Source organism: Melanerpes formicivorus, unplaced genomic scaffold, assembly GCF_026170545.1.
Source record: "Melanerpes formicivorus ecotype bairdi unplaced genomic scaffold, bMelFor1.0.p_v2 SCAF_5, whole genome shotgun sequence".
NCBI classification, from domain to species: domain Eukaryota; kingdom Metazoa; phylum Chordata; class Aves; order Piciformes; family Picidae; genus Melanerpes; species Melanerpes formicivorus.
The window spans coordinates 6,224,146-6,244,460 of NW_027142357.1; the positions used below are offsets into that span (position 1 = coordinate 6,224,146).

Consider the following 20,315-nt stretch of genomic DNA (forward strand, 5'->3'; position numbering starts at 1 on the left):
GGGGAAGAAGGTCCTTAAATTGAGGCTTTCCAGAAATTCTGAGGTAGAATTTCTGGCCAGAAAGCAACATGATGTATGTGAGTCAAGTATGAAAGTCACAGATCCAGATCTCTGCCCTGACTGACAAAGAAACGGGACATCTGCACTCTGTGAAGTGACCACCATGTCACACTCGCTGGTCCTGGATGGGATCTCTTGCTCTCATTTGGACCTGTCCTGCTCTGTATAAATACTCCCTGAGCAAGACTCTCCTGTATGTCCCGCTGACTGTGGCACTTTATACTCTGGAAGAGGTCCAACAGAAGATAAGTGTCCCATGTGAGAACAGTTGGTGGCCTGGAGGTCTGCTTGAGTTTTGAGATGTAGATATGTTTAAAAACAAAGGTTGTTCTCTTATGTGCCAGGTAAGTGTCCTGTTGGTGTGGTGGTGGCTGTTCCAGTAGGGTATTTGTGATTTAAACTTTGTACTGTAAGAGTTGCATGGAACTACTGATGAATTTTGTCAGACTGTCTAACCAAGCTCATGCAAAACATCTTCTTGCTTATCTCATTTTAACTTCACCCATAAGACTATGAAAATAAGTGAAATTGGTGCAAACATTGATTAATCTGTTTTTAAAGCCTGATTTTAGGCAAACAGACCTTGGGTTAAGGATCTATACTGGTTGTACCCTGAACAAATGAAAACAATTAGATCATTTTTATTTACAAATATGGAGAGAGCTTACAGCATTGCTTGTGCCCCTGGATTTGTTTGTGCCACTTCATCACTCAATTATTCACTCAAGAATAGTTCTGTGATTTAAAAATGTGCTTCCCTGGTACAAAGGTGTACAGAGGTTCATTTTACCACTTGTTTCTATCTCACCTGAAACAGTGGAAGAGAGCTTTCAATCTCTTGCTTGCTACTTGCTCTAAAAGCCTTTATTGGAAAGAAGCTGCTGCTGTTTTGTTTTCCCCAGCAGAGACAATGATCTGTTGCAATATACATAGTGCAACTTATCAGGAAAGATGGGGCTCAAAGTGACATCCTAGCTGATATATTTGTATTCAGGTCTGAAAGTGACATTAGAAAGTGTCACTAATTGCACTTCTGAGTGACCTTGTAAGTGGTAAACTACACTGCTATGTAATTAGTGGAAAAGAGCAATGTTCAGCTGTTTCTTTTCTCTTAATTGTCTTTTGAGCAGCTCTTTAGGTGTGTGAAAATTTCCTAGGCCGGTTTCCTGAATCGCCTTTCAGAGCAGGTTCTACACACAGATCTAATGCTATGCCATCCTACACTTAGCATTAATAGCATCAAATTACAAAAGTCCATTAGCAGTGCTGGGAGGAGCATCTTGGAATGTCGGGGTTGCTTTCCCCAGTAAAACTCCCAAGGAAGAGTGACTTTCACTTCAGTGGTAGTTAGATCAAACCTGTAATAGAGCAGATGGCTGCGCCTAGAGGTGTGGGTGTGGATTCTTGTACAGGATCACATGCTCTCTTCCCTTTTAGGATCTGAAGCAGCACCCATCCTTTCTGTGGCTTGAGGTTTCTTCTGATGCCTGCCTTTTACTGTGTAGCTTAAAACTTCCATGCATGGTGGAAGTAGTATCTCCTTTTATGGCTAATTTTCCATTGCTGAGATGCTCCATAAAGCTTTATTTTTTATGGCAGTGCTAAATTCTAGAATATATTGTACTCTATAAGGACAATCCTATAAAGTATCCTGACTCATTAACTAGCATATCTGAGTCAGAAATAAAATAAAATAGAGGGGAGACACCTCCCACCCCCTGCCCCCATCCTGCCATATAATCCTTTATTATAGCCACAGAATAAAATCAAGCAGCAAATCCTGTTAGGCCTGTAAATACCCTTGCTGTACAAATAAAACAAAATTATAAGAACTGTAGAAGTTATTAATCTTTGTCTCTTCAACCAGAGCTGGGAAGAGAAGCCAGTCTAGAATGGCAGCCTTGTAGTGCGGTCAGTGTGTAACAATGGAGCTGCCTGAGTGACATGTTGTCTCTTGCTTTCTCTGCATCTCCCTGTCTAAGCATTTGAGTTCCTGTAAGAAGACTTTGCTAAATAATTACATACAGTGTTATGGGAAGCGAAGGGATCATGCTGGGAATTTCCAAGAGGCAGGAGTAACAGTATCCTTGCCTTTTAAAAGGTTATAACCTTTTAAAAAAACCTTTCAGGTTATAACCTCACCTGAGGGATGAGCATCTACCAATTTCACTAGCAGTGTCTCTGCACCATTCTGACAGCCACTTAAAATCTGTGGGCAATCAGTACTGCTTTACTTTCTAGCTTTTCCATAGGATTCAGATCTGTGTCCTTGTTTTAATAAGAGATTTGTGGCATCTTAGGCATTATTAATGCTAGCTTGTATTCCAGTTTGATTCTTTGATAGATTTATCTTTGATATAGGATACTAGATATCCTCGATACTACATGTAGAAACTAATTTTGTACACCAAAAGGTCAGGCACACAGCAGAGTTTAGGACATGCCATCATCTTGTAGCAGAGGTAAGCTTACCATAGGCTTACATGGGTCTCTCTGAGTTCCTGTGCTGCCCTGGAGTGGTGCTAATCCATGGTTTCTCTTTGTAGACAGGCAGAATTCCCTGGTTTAAGCCTTAAAACGCTTTAAGATCCCTTGAGGTGAATCATGTCAAAGCATGATGCATGTTCCTGAATGTTTGTAAGAGCTGTGTTTCGGAAGACTGTCATTGTAGGAACAGTCTCTACTTTGATAAACTCTAAAGATGAGTGTGAATGACTCACAGATTGGTTATAATTATTCCCTGCCCTAATTATGTCAGAATTAACTGAAATGCTGTATCAGACATGGCTGTGTAAACCTGAAACTGCTCTTTTCCCACTGTAAACTTCCTACTCCACAAACCTTTCCTTTTGAGGGCTTCTTTCCTACTCCTGCAGGCCTTGTGATGATTTCAGGGAAACTTAATTATCAGGGTGAGGATGTTCACAACAAGCCTTTAAACTAGTTTTATAATTTCGACCTGTGGGGAAAAATGTGAAAACATTTGGCAGAAAAGACTGTAAAGTATTTATTCCTCAGTGCAAACATCTGAGGATGAAATCTGGTTTTGTCTGATGATTTATGGTCTATGAGAACTTACCCTGTCTCATGCAAAGATGTTTTAAAACAACTGTTTTGTTTTGCTTTTCCCCAGCTTTTGGAAAAAAACAACAATTTGTTTGAGGAGTCTGATTCCACAGCTACAAAAAGTCCTTTGCATTTAGCTGTAAGTATGAGAAAAGTGTTTGATTAGTATCTCCCAGAATAATTCCTTAATCTCTGTCTTTGAAGCACATTCAATCAAGGACTTGTTTTGAAAAAACTGGGAAGGGAATGTAGGCCTAGATGTAACAAAAGCAGGGGCTGGGCTGGAATTATAGAATCATGGAATTGTTTTGGCTGTAAGAGCAACTAGGCAGGTTTGTCTTTGTAGTTGCACAAAACCCTGTTTTGAGAATTGCTTTCACTTAGTTAGGGACCAGCAGACACGTTGAATTTAGGGCCCAGTGGGGTGAAGATCCATGTGACCTGTGACCACCATTGCTGTAGTAAATCTAGGGTTTGAAGCAAATCCTGCTCTGAAAGATAATGTAGAGTGTGAAAAAATGGGTTGGTGATTCACCTCTGCTGAACCGGCAAATGATTGCCTGAAATTCCTCACCTTGGATTGGATTAGAGGGTTAGATGAAAGCAACAACCATGGCTGCTGTCCCTAAACCTTCTGTTGGAGACAGAGTCGTAAGAGATCGAGAAGACAGCGATTTCTACTGCATTTAGGAGGCTGTGATGATGGATTTTATCCACCTTTTTTGTGCAAGCCATTTGAAGACAAGAGTTGTGTTCTTCACATGACACATTTCGTATTTGTAGGCCTATAATGGTCATCATCAAGCCTTGGAGGTACTTCTCCAATCTCTGGTAGACCTGGATATTAAGGACGAGAAGGGACGCACTGCTTTGGACCTGGCTGCGTTCAAAGGGCATGCAGAGTGCGTGGAAGCTCTCATCAGTCAGGGTGCTTCTGTCACTGTAAAAGACAACGTCACCAAAAGGACCCCTCTCCATGCTTCAGGTGAGTGTGGGCTTGTGTCACACGTGATATAAACCCGACAACACAGGACCAGTCACCTTCACCTACCTACTATCCCTGTGCACGTTTCTTCTATATCTAAGAAGTAGATTCTGACTGGTACTGAGGACTGCTTCTTGTTTGCTGAGGTACTCCATCTAGTTAACCCTTTGTCCTTCATTTCCTTGGTCTTTTTTTCCTCTATGGCTATGGTTCAGCCCTCCCTCACACAGAATTTTTCCACACAATTTTCCGTAGTTTTCCACACAATTACTGCTCTGCCCTTACCTGCTTGCCTTTACTTTACCTCTCTGCTAACATCTGTTCTTTAAAATGGGTAATAATTCCTTTGTGACACCTTCTCTCCCTCAACCAAAAGACTAGGGTCAGGGAGAGCACTTGCCTCACTGTTGCTCCTGTGGAAGAAAGGTTCAGAATACAGGTGGACTATGAATGGTAGCGAAAGTGTTGTGTCCCAAGCATTCAGCCTTCTGCAGTGCCCAAATTAACAGAAATTCACCGTAGCTCCTCCTGAGCTAGTTTGTCAACTTGCTCTGCTGGGATTCTGCTCCATTCCTCGTATGCAGTGTGCGTAATTAACTGGAGAATGTCGAATTTGTCAGTTATTTAAACGTTGTTACTTACGGTGTAGCTACCTGGCTGGCAGGGGGAAGGTTGCTCCTCTGGCAACCTGAGGGGCTCAGTACAGCAGAGCAGCGCCCTCTAGTGGGAAGTAGAAGTAATACCTCAATGGATAGCGATTCGTTTGGGTGCCAGACTTCATTATCTTTCTGTTTTTCTTTTAATATTGCCTAGATTAAAATGCATAAATTAGAACCAAGTGTGCTACTCTCCACAGTAAACTAATGATATGGAGGTGTGCTGCCAGAGTTTACACATCAGGAGTTTGAGATCAGAATTCAGTGAGAGAAGGGTTTAGTTGCTTTTGATAAAACACAAAATATTAAATCCAGCTGATCCATGCCATGTTCAAAATGTCAGCAATATTCCAGATGCAGCCTCACCAGGGCAGAGTAGAGCGGGAGAACCTCTCTCACCTACTAACCACACCCTTTCTAATCCACCCCAGGATGCCGTTGGCCTTCTTTGCCACAAGGGCACATTGCTGGCTCATGGTCATGCTATCCACTGGGACCCCCAGATCCCTCTCCTCTGTCACATCAAACAGCTTGGGGTGAGGTGATGATCAAGGCGCAACTTTGACTGGGACATCATCACTGCTGCAATGATTTTACATTTATTTAAAACTTTTGGCATAGGTTTCCTGTTGTCACAGCTGAGTTGTGAGGGTTCTGCAGTGCTGACAAAAAGCAACAGTAGCACAGCTGCATTTCTGTTTCCAGCTCTGACTTACAATGAACTGAGTAGATCTGTTGAATGAAAGGTGTTATCTTGTCTTCATACAAATTCTGATTGTGTGTGTGGGGTTTCCCTATTTTATTTTTCACTTGCTCCCATCACTTGTAGTGAGTGCTTTCTACATTAAATCAGTAGGAAGAGTCACTGTAGACTTTTCTGGTCTATGTGATACTTTCTTCTTCTCAGATTAAAAAAACACCTCCAGGGTTACAAGCAAAATGTTCTTTAAATCTTCAGTGAAGCATATAGTAAGTTAGGTATGTATTAAAGAAAAAATGCAAGAAAATCCTGTGGAGAGGAATGAGGCACTGAAGAGAATGTGTAACTGTAAGCAGAAGGGAAAATGTTTCCCAGGCAAGCTGAATATTTCAGCTTCTGGCAAAGGAAATTTATCACTGCCATGATTGCCAAAGCTTTCCAATGTGAGGTAAGTGCACTTTGGGTAAACAGCTGCAAAGACAACGTTTAGAACCTTCCACTCAGGAGCTCTGTGGAAATGAGCTCTGGAGTAAGCATCTGTCTTCAACCAGGATAAAAAAATCACCTGCAATCTGATGATCTTTTATTTTGCTGTTTTCTAACAAGACATTTTGGAGTGGTTGAGCAAAGAATGAGGCCACCTGTCTGAAACTCGGCTTGGTGCTGCTGCAGTACTCGGTGATAGGAAGTTCCATGTGAACATGAGGATGGATTTTTTTTCACAGTCAGAGCGATGGAACACTGTAAAAGGCTGCCCACTGAGGTTATGGTGACTTCTTCTCTGGAGATACTAAAAACCCACCTGGATGCATTCCTGTGTGATCTGTTATAAGTGTTCCTGCTCTGGCAGGGAGGTTGGACTGGATGATCTTTCGAGGTCCCTTCCAGCCCCTGACATTCTGTGATTCATTCAGTGCAAGTGTGAGGTACATTGCCATGTTTTGAGAAATCAAACAGTTCTTGCTGAATGAATCCCCTAAGTGACAGCCTGCAATCACATGCCCAGAAGGGAATGCTGGCACATGGAATACTGAAAGGAAACCAGGAGGTGCACGTGCCCATCCCCTTCAATGTGTTTGCCTTCATTCCTTTTAATGGCACAAGCACAGCTGCTGAACACAACAGCTGAGGAGAGCTGAAGGGGTGGAGTGGATTGCAGGACTCTGCAGAGCTCCACTCAGTGAAGGGATTTGTAATTTCATCAGAGAAATCACCTAATGAAGTATTTGGGCCACAAGGATGATCACAGGGCTCGAGCACCTCTCCTATGAGGACAGAGTGAAAAAGTTGGGGCTGTTCAGTCTGGAGAAGAGAAGGCTTTGAGGTGACCTTATTGTGGCCTTCCAGTATCTGAAGGGGGCCTATAAGAAGGCTAGGGAGGGACTTCTCAGGATCTCAGGTAGTGATAGGACTACGGGGAATGGAATGAAGCTGGCGGTGGGGAGATTCAGACTGGACATGAGGAAGAAGTTCTTCACCGTGAGAGTGGTGAAACCCTGGAATGGGTTGTCCAGGGAGGTGGTTGAGGCCCCATCCCTGGAGGTGTTTAAGACCAGGCTGGATGAGGCTCTGTCCAGCCTGATCTAGTGTGAGGTGTCTCTGCCCATGACAGGGGGGTTGGAACTAGATGATCTTTGTGGTCCCTTCCAACCCTGACTAATTCTATGATTCTATTTCCTTGTTTTGTCTGACCCCTTCAGGGAACAGACTTCACTCTGTCCTCATAATATGGAGAATTTCATTAGGCTTGATGATGTGTTCCCTGTATAATTTTATTGCTACCAGTCATTCCTCTGGCTGGCTTGGGGAATCCATTGCAAATGTTCCCTTGGTGTCAGTGTGGGAGCTCTGCTGGCACAGCCCTTCAGGATCTGTAATGTTCAGTGATCGGCTCCCAAGAGTTTCTGGGAGGATCTGCTCGAAAACTCATTTGCCAAAACCCTTTCCAGATGCTGGTGTGAACAAGTTATGGTTTCTCTTCCTCCTGCTGGGAGAAAGGACAGATCTTTTTATTTTTTCCCTAAGCCAGTGACTCATCAGCTCCCCCATGTTTACCTGTATATGGCATTACTTGCTGGTAAATAACTAAAAATGGCTTTTATTTTTCTGGGTAGAGCAACAAAGATTATTTTGGGATGTGTGATTTCAATGTGATGATGTGCACCCGTTTCTCTGCCAGAATGATGGTGTCCAAGGGTTTGGGCTCAACCCACAGGGTGTAGGCAGTGTGAAAGCACGACTTGCTGTAATAAGAACACACTCTATGTCTGCTGACTGCAGGAATTACTGCTCCTCAGCTCTTCATCCTTCAAAAGGCCAAAGTTTTTAAGCTAGCTGACACACAGATGGGTTTCCAGCATCAGGCCAAGCAAAACGTAGTAACCCAGAGCACTTTTCTAGCAGTGCTGGGTTACACTTTAAAGACCAAACCTGGGTTTTGAGAAGTAGCTGTGGTTTCCTGGAATGTTAAACAAGAAAAGGTGGAAAAACCCAAAGGGAATTTTCATGCCTGGTTATATGTTGTTAGGGACATGATATTTGTGTCACTGATTGTTTGCAGATGCTTCTTTTTTGACGGCAGCACTGTGGCAGAGTGCACACACAGTTAAGCAACCTTGCCCATGAACTTCCCCCTGCAAATGTGGTTGGGGGATGATATGCTAGAGACCAGCCCTGTGGAGAAGGACCTGGAAGTCCTGGTGGAAAACAAATTATCCATGGGACAGCAATGTGCCCTTGTGGCCAAGAAGGCCAGTGGGATCCTGGGGTGCATTAAGAAGAGTGTGTCCAGCAGATTGAGGGAGGTTCTCCTCCCCCTCTACTGTGTCCTAGTGAGACCTTACTGGAATATTGAATCCAGGTCTGGGCTCCCCAGTTCAGGAGGGACAGGACTCTATTCAAGAGAGTCCAGTGGAGGGCTACAAGGATAATTAAGGGACTGGAGCACTGCCTTATGGGGAGAGCCTGAGAGCCCTGAGGCGTTTTAGTCTGGAGAAGAGAAGACTGAGAGGGGACTTAATAAATGTTTATAAATATCTGAGGGCTGGATGTCAAGAAGGAGGGGACAGGCTCCTCCATTGCACCCTGTGATAGGGCAAGGGGCAATGGATATAAACTACAGCGCAGGAGATTCTGCCTCAACATGAGGAGGAACTTCTTCACTGTGAGGGTTACAGAGCACAGGAATAGGCTCCCCAGAGCAGTTGTGGAGTCTCCTTCTCTGGAGACTTTCAAGACCCATCTGGATGCATTCCTGTGCAAGCTGTGCTAGATTCTATGGTTCTGCTCTGGCAGGGGCATTGGACTTGATGGTCTTTGGAGGTCCCTTACAACCCCTGACAGCCTGTGATTGTAGAAAGCCTTGTCTGCCGGCTTGCTCTGAGGTATTGGAAATGCTGCCTGGTTTAGCACAAATCTCACTACTGAAAATCACAGTTTCTGGTTTACTCCTTTGGGAATTTTGTGTGTAAGGGAACTTAATCCTCTTCTTACTGAGGTCAGGGAAAAACCAGATCACCATTACATCGGCACCAGTTCAAATGAAAATTGAGGGGATGTTAATTTCTTACGCTGTGGAATGTTCTCCTTGTTTACAAGGAATTTTCTTATCCATAAGCATTCCAGTGGGAAAGGATCTGAAATTCAACATGTTTTAATTAAAAATACTTTCCTCCTCTGCAGTCATTAATGGCCACACACCATGCTTAAGGCTGTTGCTAGAAGTTGCGGACAACCCTGACGTAACCGATGCCAAAGGACAGTAAGTTTGCTTTATTGATTTGTTTGGTTTTCAGCCCTGTGATTCAAATAGCAGCTCAGATTTCTCACCAAAACCCCACATTTATTTGAAATATGTTGTCCCCTGCACTTGTTACAGCATTTGGCAGAGCTCACAAAGCTCACATTCAGCTGATCCAAGCCATGTGGAAAGGGTTATTTATTAATCTCAGCCTTTGCTTCATACTTTAATCAATTCTCCATAGATTCAGAGGGCCAGATTCAAGGCAAACTGATGTGCTCCTGAGATGTTTCTACAGAGAGTCTTTCTAAAACGCTGCTGTTTCAGGGTTTATCTGGTATATTAGGCTGGTGCAGTGGGACAGAATATTTATTTGAGGTGACACTTGCATTGGAGATGTTCCTACAAGAATTTTACTTCTCATTAAATTGCTCTTACTAAGGGAGAACAAAAGTATATTTTTTAAGTGAAAATGCAAATGGTTTAAAAAACCTTATTTGGGGTGCCTGGAATGAATCCATCTATACAGATAATTTTAAATGGTATTAGTCTTACCTGAAAACAGAAAACCAGATCTCTTTCAGAAAAAAATGGAAGATATGTTAGTCCAAATTGTGGCTTGAATAGGTCCCTCATGTCTCCTCATGCCCTTTAAGCAATTGTGCAGCATTTGTAAAATAGATGCTTTGCATGATTGTCATCTTGGTAACATCAGGGATGTTTTTCCCAGCACCTCGCTCACAGTCACTGGAGGTGACAATAATTTTAGGCTATTAAGAGAACAGACTATCTTGAATGGTGTTGCTCTGTAAACTTCTTAGGAATAAAATTGTTTCGATTTCAGCCATAGTAGCTGGTGGTTAAACAGCTTAATAATTTCCTACCAAGGACTTCAGTGTGGTGAAATAAGCAGATTGATGGGTAGGAATGGAGGGAAATTCAGGGCTTCCTGACTCCTCTGTTCCTGTAAGCTAGCAGTGGCAAGTCATATGTCCTTTGAGAGCTGTGACGGGTTTGGTTTTGTTTTCTCTAGAACCCCACTTATGCTTGCAGTGGCATATGGGCACATCGATGCTGTCTCCTTATTACTTGAAAAAGAAGCGTCTGTAGATGCAGCTGATCTCCTGGGATGCACAGCTCTACATCGAGGGGTGATTTAATTTGTGTGATTCTTCATTATTTGTCTTACAGTGGCTACACCTCACTTGTAACTACAGAGGTACCGAGTGCAGGGAATACTGTAAATGATTGGTAACATCACCAAGCACAGTCAATGAGCTGAAGAGCAGGACAGATCTGCTCTCAGTAATGCTCTGTTTCTGACTTGATTTCACCTTTGCTTGAATTAATTAGCTAAAATGCTGATTGGACCGTTTTTTCCTGTCTCTAGACACTTTGCAGTAGCAATCCATAGCCTATTAACTGAGCACCTTAAGAATTCTGAAAGTAATCTCTTTAAAAAAGACTGCCCAGCAGTTAGTTTGATTTTTCCTGGGGAGGATGGTGCAAATAAGTAAGCCTGAAGTTTTTTCTAGAGGCAGTGAGACTTGAGGCAGACCTAATACTGTGATCTTTCCATCTTACCCAGTGTGAGAGTGGTGCAAGAGGTGATATGTAGACAGAACTCAGTAAGCAGTTCAGTTTAGGAGACCAGCACAAGTCTGTAATAAGAGCTAAGTCCTAAAATCCCTATTCTGTATTGACAACACTACATGAACATGCCCAAGCTACCAAAGCTGATCTGTGTATGATACAGAGGTCACTGTATTGTGTTGTTAGAGCAACTTTTCATATTTCTGATGATATTCTTGAGCCTTTTTTCTCTCAGTTGCCCCTTGTTCATCTGTTTCCTTAGTCTTAAACTCCTCCTTTCTTCTGTGCTTCTCTTAGAGGAGTCTCTACCACAAACTAGGAATAAGTGCCTTTGAGAGACAGCATTTTGATGTATCAGTTATCACAGGTACTCATGGGATCAAAGGAGCTTTTCTCTCTGCCTCATCCAGACCCTTTCATGTTCACGGGCATCAATCATAATCTCTATTTCTTGGTCAAGATTCTGTATTATGTCAACCTCTTCACTCATTTCTTTATTACCAGATTATGACTGGGCATGAAGAGTGCGTTCAGATGCTATTAGAGAAGGAAGTCTCTATTCTGTGTAAGGATGCCAGAGGCAGAACACCTCTGCACTTTGCAGCAGCTCGGGGTCACGCCACTTGGCTGAGTGAGTTGCTGCAGATAGCACTGTCAGAGGAAGACTGCAGTCTGAAAGATAACCAAGGTTATACGCCGCTGCACTGGGCTTGCTACAATGGTAAGTGTCTCCCGGTGGGCTTGGGCAGAGTCCAGACATGGCCTTGGTTTAGGGGAACACGGTAACAAAGTAGCTGAATGCTTTTTTGAGGCTTAACATGAAGAGGTAGATTCCCTCTCTGTGGCAAAGAGGCAAATCCCCTCCACTTGCTCTCATAGTCACCCTTTGCTGCATTCACCCTTCAGTTCAGAAGCCAGGGAAAGTCCTGCAGTACCTCCTGCTGGCTTTGCAACTTACTTGTTCCCAGTCACAGGAAGCCAGGGTGAAATTTTGGTGTTACTGAGGTCAGTTATGAAATTCTCATTGATTTCTGTGGGCTAGGAATGGTTCTTTGAGGTGTTACCTTCTGATCTATTGATGCAAAAGACCACATCAATAGATAGATATTCTGAACTGATGAGTCTAAGCTGGAGAATCTATACTTGTTGCTTATTAGAAAGATCAAGCTTTCTAATACTATCATTTCAGACTGGAGATGTATAATGTAATATACACAACCACATAAAGAAGAAACTCTTTTTCTTTTCCTTCCCTTTTTTTTTTCAGCAAGTGCTAATATTAGCCTGGATCCATCTTTTTGCTGCCATAAAAACTAATGCATCTGTTTGTGATTTCATCCCATAAAAGCTTGCATATGCATTGTGTTCAGCTTTGAACTTGGTGTTAAGTTCTCATCCATGTTAAGCCTACTATGAATTAAGTGTGTCTTCAGTTAAGAAGGAGTTTAAGCAGTGGAGGAAGACAGACTCTAAAATTACTCTTAAAGTAATTAAAGAAGACTTCCCACAGGAGTGGATAGAAATGCAGAATATATTGGAAGATTAAATTAAAGTGCTATTCATATCTACCAAAACCAGTACAGAAGCTTACACAAGTATATATATGTATATATAAAAATTATTACCTTAAACAAGCATTCAACATACAAAATTTCATATTCATTCTCAAATGCCCTGATTGGATTGTACATTTGCAGAAAGATAACCCCCTCATACCAAAACCTCAATGCTCTATTTCCCAATGCTCTGTTCTTCCCCTTTCCCCCCCCACTCCATGGTAGGCTCAAACAGGCCTTGAAAGCTACAACCAAGCCTGGAACAATCCTCACCCCCCACAGCAGATAAGATACCTCACTGCATCCCGGGAGAAGGGCGGGAAGGAAGGAGGGAAAGATGCAAGATGTTCTGGGAATGAAATACCAAAGATAACAATTTCCTGTTCTCTCCCTGGACCCATCTAGCCTCTGGAGGCTTCCACCCCATGGTTCTTAAAGGCATAAGCCTTAACCCATGACAAAGTGAATGATGTCTGGTCTCTTACAGGTCATGAAAACTGCATAGAGGTACTCTTGGAACAAAAACTTTTCCGCACGTTCTATGGTAATAGCTTCTCTCCATTGCACTGTGCTGTGTAAGTAGAAATCTGCAGTTGCAAATGCTTTAGGGGATGTCTGGGAAAAGTAACAGTAGGAGAAGAAAGACTTATTTCTTCTTTAGACCATTTGCATGAGCAAATAATTTTAAAGCTGATGGTAAAATTGTGCTCATACCTCTGCTGGAAAAGTGGCAGAGTAAAGAGTGTATTGGCATAAGGTTGACACAATCAGGCTACTTGATGAAATTCTGACTTGTAATTCAGTAGCTGTATTTCTGCTCCTTTCCTTAAGGAAGTTTTAATGTGGGAAGGATTCTAACAGAGCCAAATTGTAACTTCTCATAATGAAATGGCAAATGCATGCTTTTAGAAACGCAAGGTGACTTCAGTTTGCTTTAATAAGATCATTAGGTCCTACGGGTAAGCCATCCAAAGGGTAAGGAATCCAGCACTGAAAAACCAAATGGAAACCTTCCTTATTTCTGCCAGCAATTAAAATGACTCTATGCTATTCTATGTTCTGTTAGAAGAATGAATGTCTTCCAGAAGTAATGTAGGAATTCCTGTTCCATTCCATGGTCCTGGAAAGCAGAAAAATAATTTGTCATGTATCAAACTTAGGAATTGCAAACATCTGCTGTATTTATTAGAGAAATAAAAGTATATATAATGCACTGGTTTTATTCTGCTTAAAGTAATTGGTGGCTGAAATGTATTTGCAAGCTGAATTTCTAGTAAGGGCTTTGACATTTTTTTGTTAAAGAGTTGTGGGTTTTTTTTAAACTATAGTGTAATTCCCAAACCCTTTGAAAATGGGCAACTTAAAAACATGCAAATTGAAAACGCAAGCAGCTGCTAATCCAGTGTGGGGGTGTGTTAGCCATACTATATGTCCTATACTGTTACTAAACACTGCTCATTTTCATAATGAAATGAGACAAATTAACTATAAGCAGAAAGAGTATTAACTGAGTACATCCATCAAGGAAAGAGATGTGGGCTTCAGTACATAAACTATCAGAGTAAAGCTTTCTGTATGTAGGTATCTACAACACTGCCTTCCAGATCCAGGTGTCTGACATATAGACTAAAGGATTAGAAGGTATTAAGGCTTTAATCCTAGGTTTGTGCTGCACTTCCAATTACCTTTGTGCACAGTGAACTGCAGGATCAACTTTGCTTTAAAGACTGAAATTCAAGAGCACCACATGCAGTTTGGTTAAATGGAGAGAGAATTAATAGTCAGAAATGTGGCTGAAAGCTTTTCAGCAAAGTTATGTTAGGATGACTTACAACTAACCAAGAAATATGAACGGGAATTGAAGCAAATTAATAAGGGAAAGTGAGAAAAGGTGTAGACTTCTCATCTTTTGGAAAATGTTTTTCCTTTGGCAGAATCAATGATCATGAAAACTGTGCATCGCTGCTCATCGGGGCCATCGATGCCAGCATTGTCAATTGCAAAGATGACAAAGGAAGGTAATAGTTTCTTAAACAAATTGCATTTTGTCTTCATGAATCCATCTAGTACTTTCCATAATCCTTCTGAACCCCTAGAACTAAGCTTATCCAATGTGGCTGAGTCATGCTGACTCCTTCAGACAGCAGTTTACACTGCAGCAGAGTTAAATGGTGGCTCACTTGAAGCAAGAACACTACAAAGTATTCAATTTCATAGTACATAAGAAAAGAAATACAAAAGAAATAGTATTTTGCTTGTTTGGAACAGGTATGGCTGCAGGCTGTTTCATAGTATCATAGTATCATTCAGGGTTCGAAGGGACCACAAGGATCATCTAGTTCCAAACCCCCTGCCATGGGCAGGGACACCCCACACTAGATCAGGCTGGCCAGAGCCTCATCCAGCCTGGGCTTAAACACCTCCAGGGATGGGGCCTCAACCACCTCCCTGGACAACCCATTCCAGGGTTTCACCACTCTCATGGTGAAGAACCTCCTCCTCACATCCAGCCTGAATCTCCCCACCTCCAGCTTCATTCCATTCCCCCTAGTCCTATCACTACCTGAGATCCTGAGAAGTCCCTCCCCAGCCTTCCTGTAGGCCCCCTTCAGATACTGGAAGGCCACAATTAGGTCACCTCGGAGCCTTCTCTTCTCCAGACTGAACAGCCCCAACTCCTTCAGTCTGTCCTCATAGGAGAGGTGCTCCAGCTCTCTGATCATCCTTGTGGCCCTTCTCTGGACATGCTCCAGCACCTCCACATCCCTCTTGTAATAGGGGCTCCAGAACTGAAGGCAGTACTCCAGGTGGGGTCTCACCAGGGCTGAGTAGAGGGGGAGGATCACCTCCCTCGACCTGCTAGCCACACTTCTCCTGATGCAGCCCAGGATCTGATTGGCTTTGCGGGCTGCAAGTGCACACTGAGAGCTCATGTTGAGCTTCTTGTCCACCAGCACCCCCAAGTCTCTCTCCTCAGGGCTGCTTTCCAGCCAGTTACTGCCCAGCCTGTATTTGTGCCTGGGATTGCCTCGACCCAGATGCAGGACCCTGCACTTGCTTGTTTTCTTGACCCAGTTTTATTTCTTAAATATTTAAACACCTTTGTCTTTGCTCAATGGAGTGATAATGTGTACACAAAGAAAAGGATTCCGTTAAAGCCATTTGTGTTATGTTAGCATGCTAAGGACACACAACTCAGAATAAAATAATGGTGATACAGCAAGAGATATGCATTCAGCCAAACCCTGACTCTGCCACCTTCATCATCTCCCCACTCTGTGTGTATATATACATATAATTAAAACTGCTGAAACTATTAATGAAACAACTTCAAGACCATCACTAATGGTGATTACTTACTCCTCAAATGATTAAGACCAGCTCACCCTTATCATCAGCACAAGATGAAGTAGGACTAGGAGCTGGGTTTGGTACAAACTATCTTTCATCTCTCTTAGTCACACTTCAGATCCAAAATGCCCTAAGGAGACAGTGAACAGATTCTAGCATCCCGGCCTTGTGGAAACTGATAGCCTTCAAAATGGACAGAATTCCTCCTGCCTGCACAGGAATACTGTTATTGTAGCTTGGTGCTGCAGTATTTGCAAAACTTATATTACACCAGGACAGAGACTGTCAATATTATTTAACTTATTTCAGATCACAGAATGTCAGGGGTTGGAAGGGACCTCAAAAGATCATCCAGTCCAATCCCCCTGCCAGAGCAGGATCACCGATACCAGAGCACACATGAGCAGAAAAGTTGTGCAAAAGCAATGAGATATAAATAGATGTCTTTTTAAAATCTTTAAATGAAAAGATGAACAAAAAGGGTCACAGTTGGCTAAAGCTGAATTGCGTAGAGGGAAGATAATGCTTTACAGAATCAGAGAATGCCAGGAGCTGGAAGAGACCTCAAAAGATCATCCAGTCCAACCCCCCTGCCAGAGCAGGACCACCTATACCAGATCACACAGGAACACATCCAGGCAGGTTGTGAATCTCTCCAGAGAGGGAGACTCCACAACCCCCTGCGCAACCTGTTCCAGTGTTCTGTCACCCTCACAGTGAAAAAGAGATTTTCTCATATTTCTGTGGAACTTCTATGTCTCAATTTCCACCCATTGCTCCTTGACCTGTCACTGGGCATCAATGAGAAGAGCCTGACTCCATTCTCCTGGCACTCACCCTTTACATATTTATAAACACTGATGTTTCCTTGGTGATAACTGAAGTTTCATAGGAGAGAAAAATGAACTGTCTTGCACTTTCAGGTTCTTGGGGAGGTAAGTGAACAGGAATGTTGCCATTCTTTAGCCACAGCTGTGGTGGTGTTACTTTCCCCACAGAACACCCCTCCATGCAGCAGCCTTCGCAGACCATGTGGAGTGCCTCCAGCTCCTCCTGAGTCACAGCGCACAAGTGAACGCTGCAGACCACACAGGGAAAACGCCTCTGATGATGGCAGCTCAAAACGGTCACGTAGGTGCTGTAGGTAAGGGCATCCTTGCCTCTGCTCATCTTGAAGGGGATGTGCTACCAAATAGGTAGTCATTGCTTTTTCCTGTGAAAACTAAGGGAGAGGAATAACTTGTGTTGGATGTCCATAAGAAACTACCTTTCCATCTGTAAAAAAAAAATTACTTTTCCTCTCACTGTTCTTAGTAGTCTCAGTGAATGTTTGCAACAACAAACCTGAGTCTTACTTCCTCCTAAGAGCACACTGCCAAGAGCACGAAGGGAGCAATAATTCTATTTTCCTGTTTTACTTCCTTGATTTTATGGAGCAGTAAAACTGCACATGTGAAAAAGACTGTGTAATCTTTTTTTCTACCCTGTTAGAGGAAGTCCTCTTCTTAAAATGGCAGCTATCAGCAGCTGCTTTTCCAGGCTAGACTATACACTATAGACATACAGATAAGGGTCGTATTGGCTTAACAGAATTCCCTTTTCTCTACCTTCTGCTGCACTGCTAAAATCTTCATACCCCCTTAGTCCTCTCGTAGCAGGATCCACAGTTGTTCTTAGGGAAAAGTGATTCAGGCAGAACTTGCTGATCTGCAAATGGCGAAGTTTATGAACAAATTAAGAGGGCTATTACGTTTGACAGTTCGGGACACGGTCAGTGAGCTACAGTGAGCTACAGTGAGCTCTGCCTTTGCTGCCTGGTGAACTGCACAGGATGAGTCACTTCTCATTTGTTACTTTCAGTTCACGTTCATAAAGCTTGCGTCACATAAAGGTTTAACTGATGAGCACATACGCACACTATTACTAAGAGAGTCATTTTCCCCTCTGTTTTCACGTGTTCTTCTGACCACTAGATTTGATCATTGATTTCTGTTCTGTCCTTCAGACTTTTTGGTGAACATTGCTGAGGCTGACCTGACATTAAAAGACAAGGAGCTGAATACATCTTTGCACTTGGCTAGTGGTAAAGTAAGTCAGAGACCTCTATCCATGTCTGTTCTCATCAGTCTGTATGTGGGAGTTTATGTTCCTAAGATACTATTTTTGTTCTGCAATGGCAATGTGGTGGTCAGACTTGTGATGAAGGAGGGAGGCATTGTTCCAAGCTTTTTCTCAAAGCTTTTTTAAACTAAGAGTTCAATATGAAGCCTTATCTGGCAGTTGAAACAGAAGGAAGGGAAGCTAAGAGAAGTGATGGAAAATGCTTTAAGATTTTTACCAAATAATATCATTGTAAAATAGTTTAACAGAGGTTCAGTGGCAAAGGAAAAAAAAAATTAATTAAATTTTCCAATTTCTTTGCAGGGAACCCAATTTTTTTCCCTTAACTGAGCAGCAGTAAACCAGAGATATCAATTAGATTGGCAGTGGTGTCTTTTCCCAGTCTTTCTTCCTCTTGAATTCCAATTAAGAGGAAGAAAAGGTGCCCATGGGATTCCCTCTCCTGGGCCTTTTCTTTACTCCTATCCATGGATTAGATTCCAGCATGATAGTATTACTCTGGTTTTTGCAGACACAGGAGCCTTGCTGAATTCTCAGGGTCCTTCAGGCAGGGCTGTAGGCTCAAGCATCTGCAACTTGCCATGCTGAAACGGTATCAGATTATAAGGCCTGGATCTGCAGCATTGCCAAAGTTTTGCTGTTAGAACTCCCACAGCAAAGGGATTTTGGAGTAGCTTACTAATACTGCAGAAAGGCATTTAAAGACCCAGAAAGTTTAGTATTGGTTTATGAGATTAAACCATCTCTATGTGACTAGTTGTAGTAAATCATCCATTGAATGCTCTCTTAAGTCCACTCTGAAAGCTGAGGTGGTGAATTCATGGATAATGAACTTAAAGGTCTAAAGGACAAGCAAATACATACATTTTCAAGTGTGCTAAAGCAGTGATGGTTCATAAATGGTGTTCTGAGGCTCCTACAATTCACCTTCTACACATCCTTATAAGCTGAGCAGCATCTTTTATATTTCAAATGGAGCTATTAAATTTCACTTCCATAAGTAATCTTTCTTCTGCCTCAATATCAAACCTCTCAGCAAATTAACAGTTTGGTTTTTTCCTTCCCAACCCACAGGGTCATGAAAAATGTGCCTTGTTAATACTTGACAAGATACAAGAACAGAGCCTTATTAATGCAAAAAATAATGCATTGCAGACGTAAGTACTGCCTGATCCTCTACAGTTTGGTTGACTTACCAGAAGATTCCAATTTAGCAAATCAAACTCATCTCTCAGATTTTTTTGTAGAATAAAAAAGTTAATTTCTGGTTGCTTTTTTTTAATACTTGCCCTTCAAAAGGTCAGATTTTATTGCATTTTTCCCTTTAGATTCTTTTAGTGCCAGTTCTATACATAATCTGGTGGGAAAATTATCTGAGGCCACTTATTTTAAAATTGCATCAAAATGTATGTTAATTATATGAATTACAGCCAACATTTCCCTAGCTTTTTGAACCTCATCTTAAATCTATAGACATTACTTAGCCTGAAGTTGGTACATTCAATTTTCAGAGGGGTTTTTAGCTGGTATTTTGTGTGCAAACACACATCAGCAGTGTTAGAACCATCAATATTCTTACTCCAGCTTCACTGGTATGGGAGAGTCCCACAGTAGAAGACTCAACCACAAGTTCAGATAACACATCATCTAGTGCTTGTGAAACAATTCATTCCATCTGAGCCCATTTTCTTCCCCCCTTCCAGTATGAAGTTCTTGGAAGGAAGTTTTTAAGGCCCGGCTGGATGTCCCTCTGGACAACCTGATCTAGTGAGAAGTGTCCCTGCCCATGGCAGTGGGGTTGGAACTAGATAATCCTTGAGGTTCCTTCCAACCCTGACAATTCTATGATTCTATGAAACTGGTTTTCCTGTCCTACTAGCTTCTCCCAAAGAGGAGCTTTGAGTGATGGCCCAGAACAGGAGCAAACCAATGGTTATTTTTAATTTCCATCTGCTCCTGATATTAGCAATCAAGTATTCAAGGCTATAAAGGCAATGCAATGATTTTGAGCAGTCTGCAGTAGCCAGAATTGAGGCTGGAACAGTTGTGGATTCATTTTCCTCTAATATGTCAGTTGCGTGCTGCAAACAGTGCAAAGCATTCAGCCAACTTTGTGTATGTAAAGGTAATGATACTTGTCTTGCATGTATGTTTTATGGGCATGGAATGAGAGGATTGTTTTAAAGACTGTAATGTGATATCATGCCTACAAAGAAAAGAAGGAAAGAAGGAAAACATTCTCTTGCTGATGAGGGGTATTGTTTTAGAAAGTCTGTTTTAAACTGAACTGGAATTCAGCTGTTCTGTTTTTGTAGACCCCTCCATATTGCTGCACGGAATGGCTTAAAGATGGTGGTTGAAGAGTTGCTAGCCAAAGGAGCATGTGTCCTGGCAGTAGATGAAAATGGTAAGTAAGTAATACGCTCTGCCCATCTTCAGTAGGATCCAACAGGTAATTCTTTACAGCAGACTGAAGCAGTAGACTTAA

The 20,315-nt window shown here is 42.3% G+C and overlaps 1 protein-coding gene across 3 annotated transcripts in view; it reads left to right on the forward strand.

Annotated features, from left to right (window-relative positions):
* ANKRD44 (ankyrin repeat domain 44) overlaps window positions 1-20,315 on the forward strand; it is a 164,377-nt gene that overhangs the window by 136,533 nt on the left and 7,529 nt on the right. For all 3 annotated transcript variants that reach the window (XM_068137965.1, XM_068137966.1, XM_068137964.1), the window contains 11 exons: window positions 3,194-3,265; window positions 3,910-4,111; window positions 9,149-9,227; window positions 10,240-10,357; window positions 11,304-11,520; window positions 12,843-12,930; window positions 14,290-14,373; window positions 16,705-16,850; window positions 17,712-17,794; window positions 18,902-18,984; window positions 20,143-20,234. In XM_068137965.1, coding sequence (XP_067994066.1) covers window positions 3,194-3,265; window positions 3,910-4,111; window positions 9,149-9,227; window positions 10,240-10,357; window positions 11,304-11,520; window positions 12,843-12,930; window positions 14,290-14,373; window positions 16,705-16,850; window positions 17,712-17,794; window positions 18,902-18,984; window positions 20,143-20,234 — 1,264 coding nt within the window. The remainder of the gene's footprint in view (window positions 1-3,193; window positions 3,266-3,909; window positions 4,112-9,148; window positions 9,228-10,239; window positions 10,358-11,303; window positions 11,521-12,842; window positions 12,931-14,289; window positions 14,374-16,704; window positions 16,851-17,711; window positions 17,795-18,901; window positions 18,985-20,142; window positions 20,235-20,315) is intronic.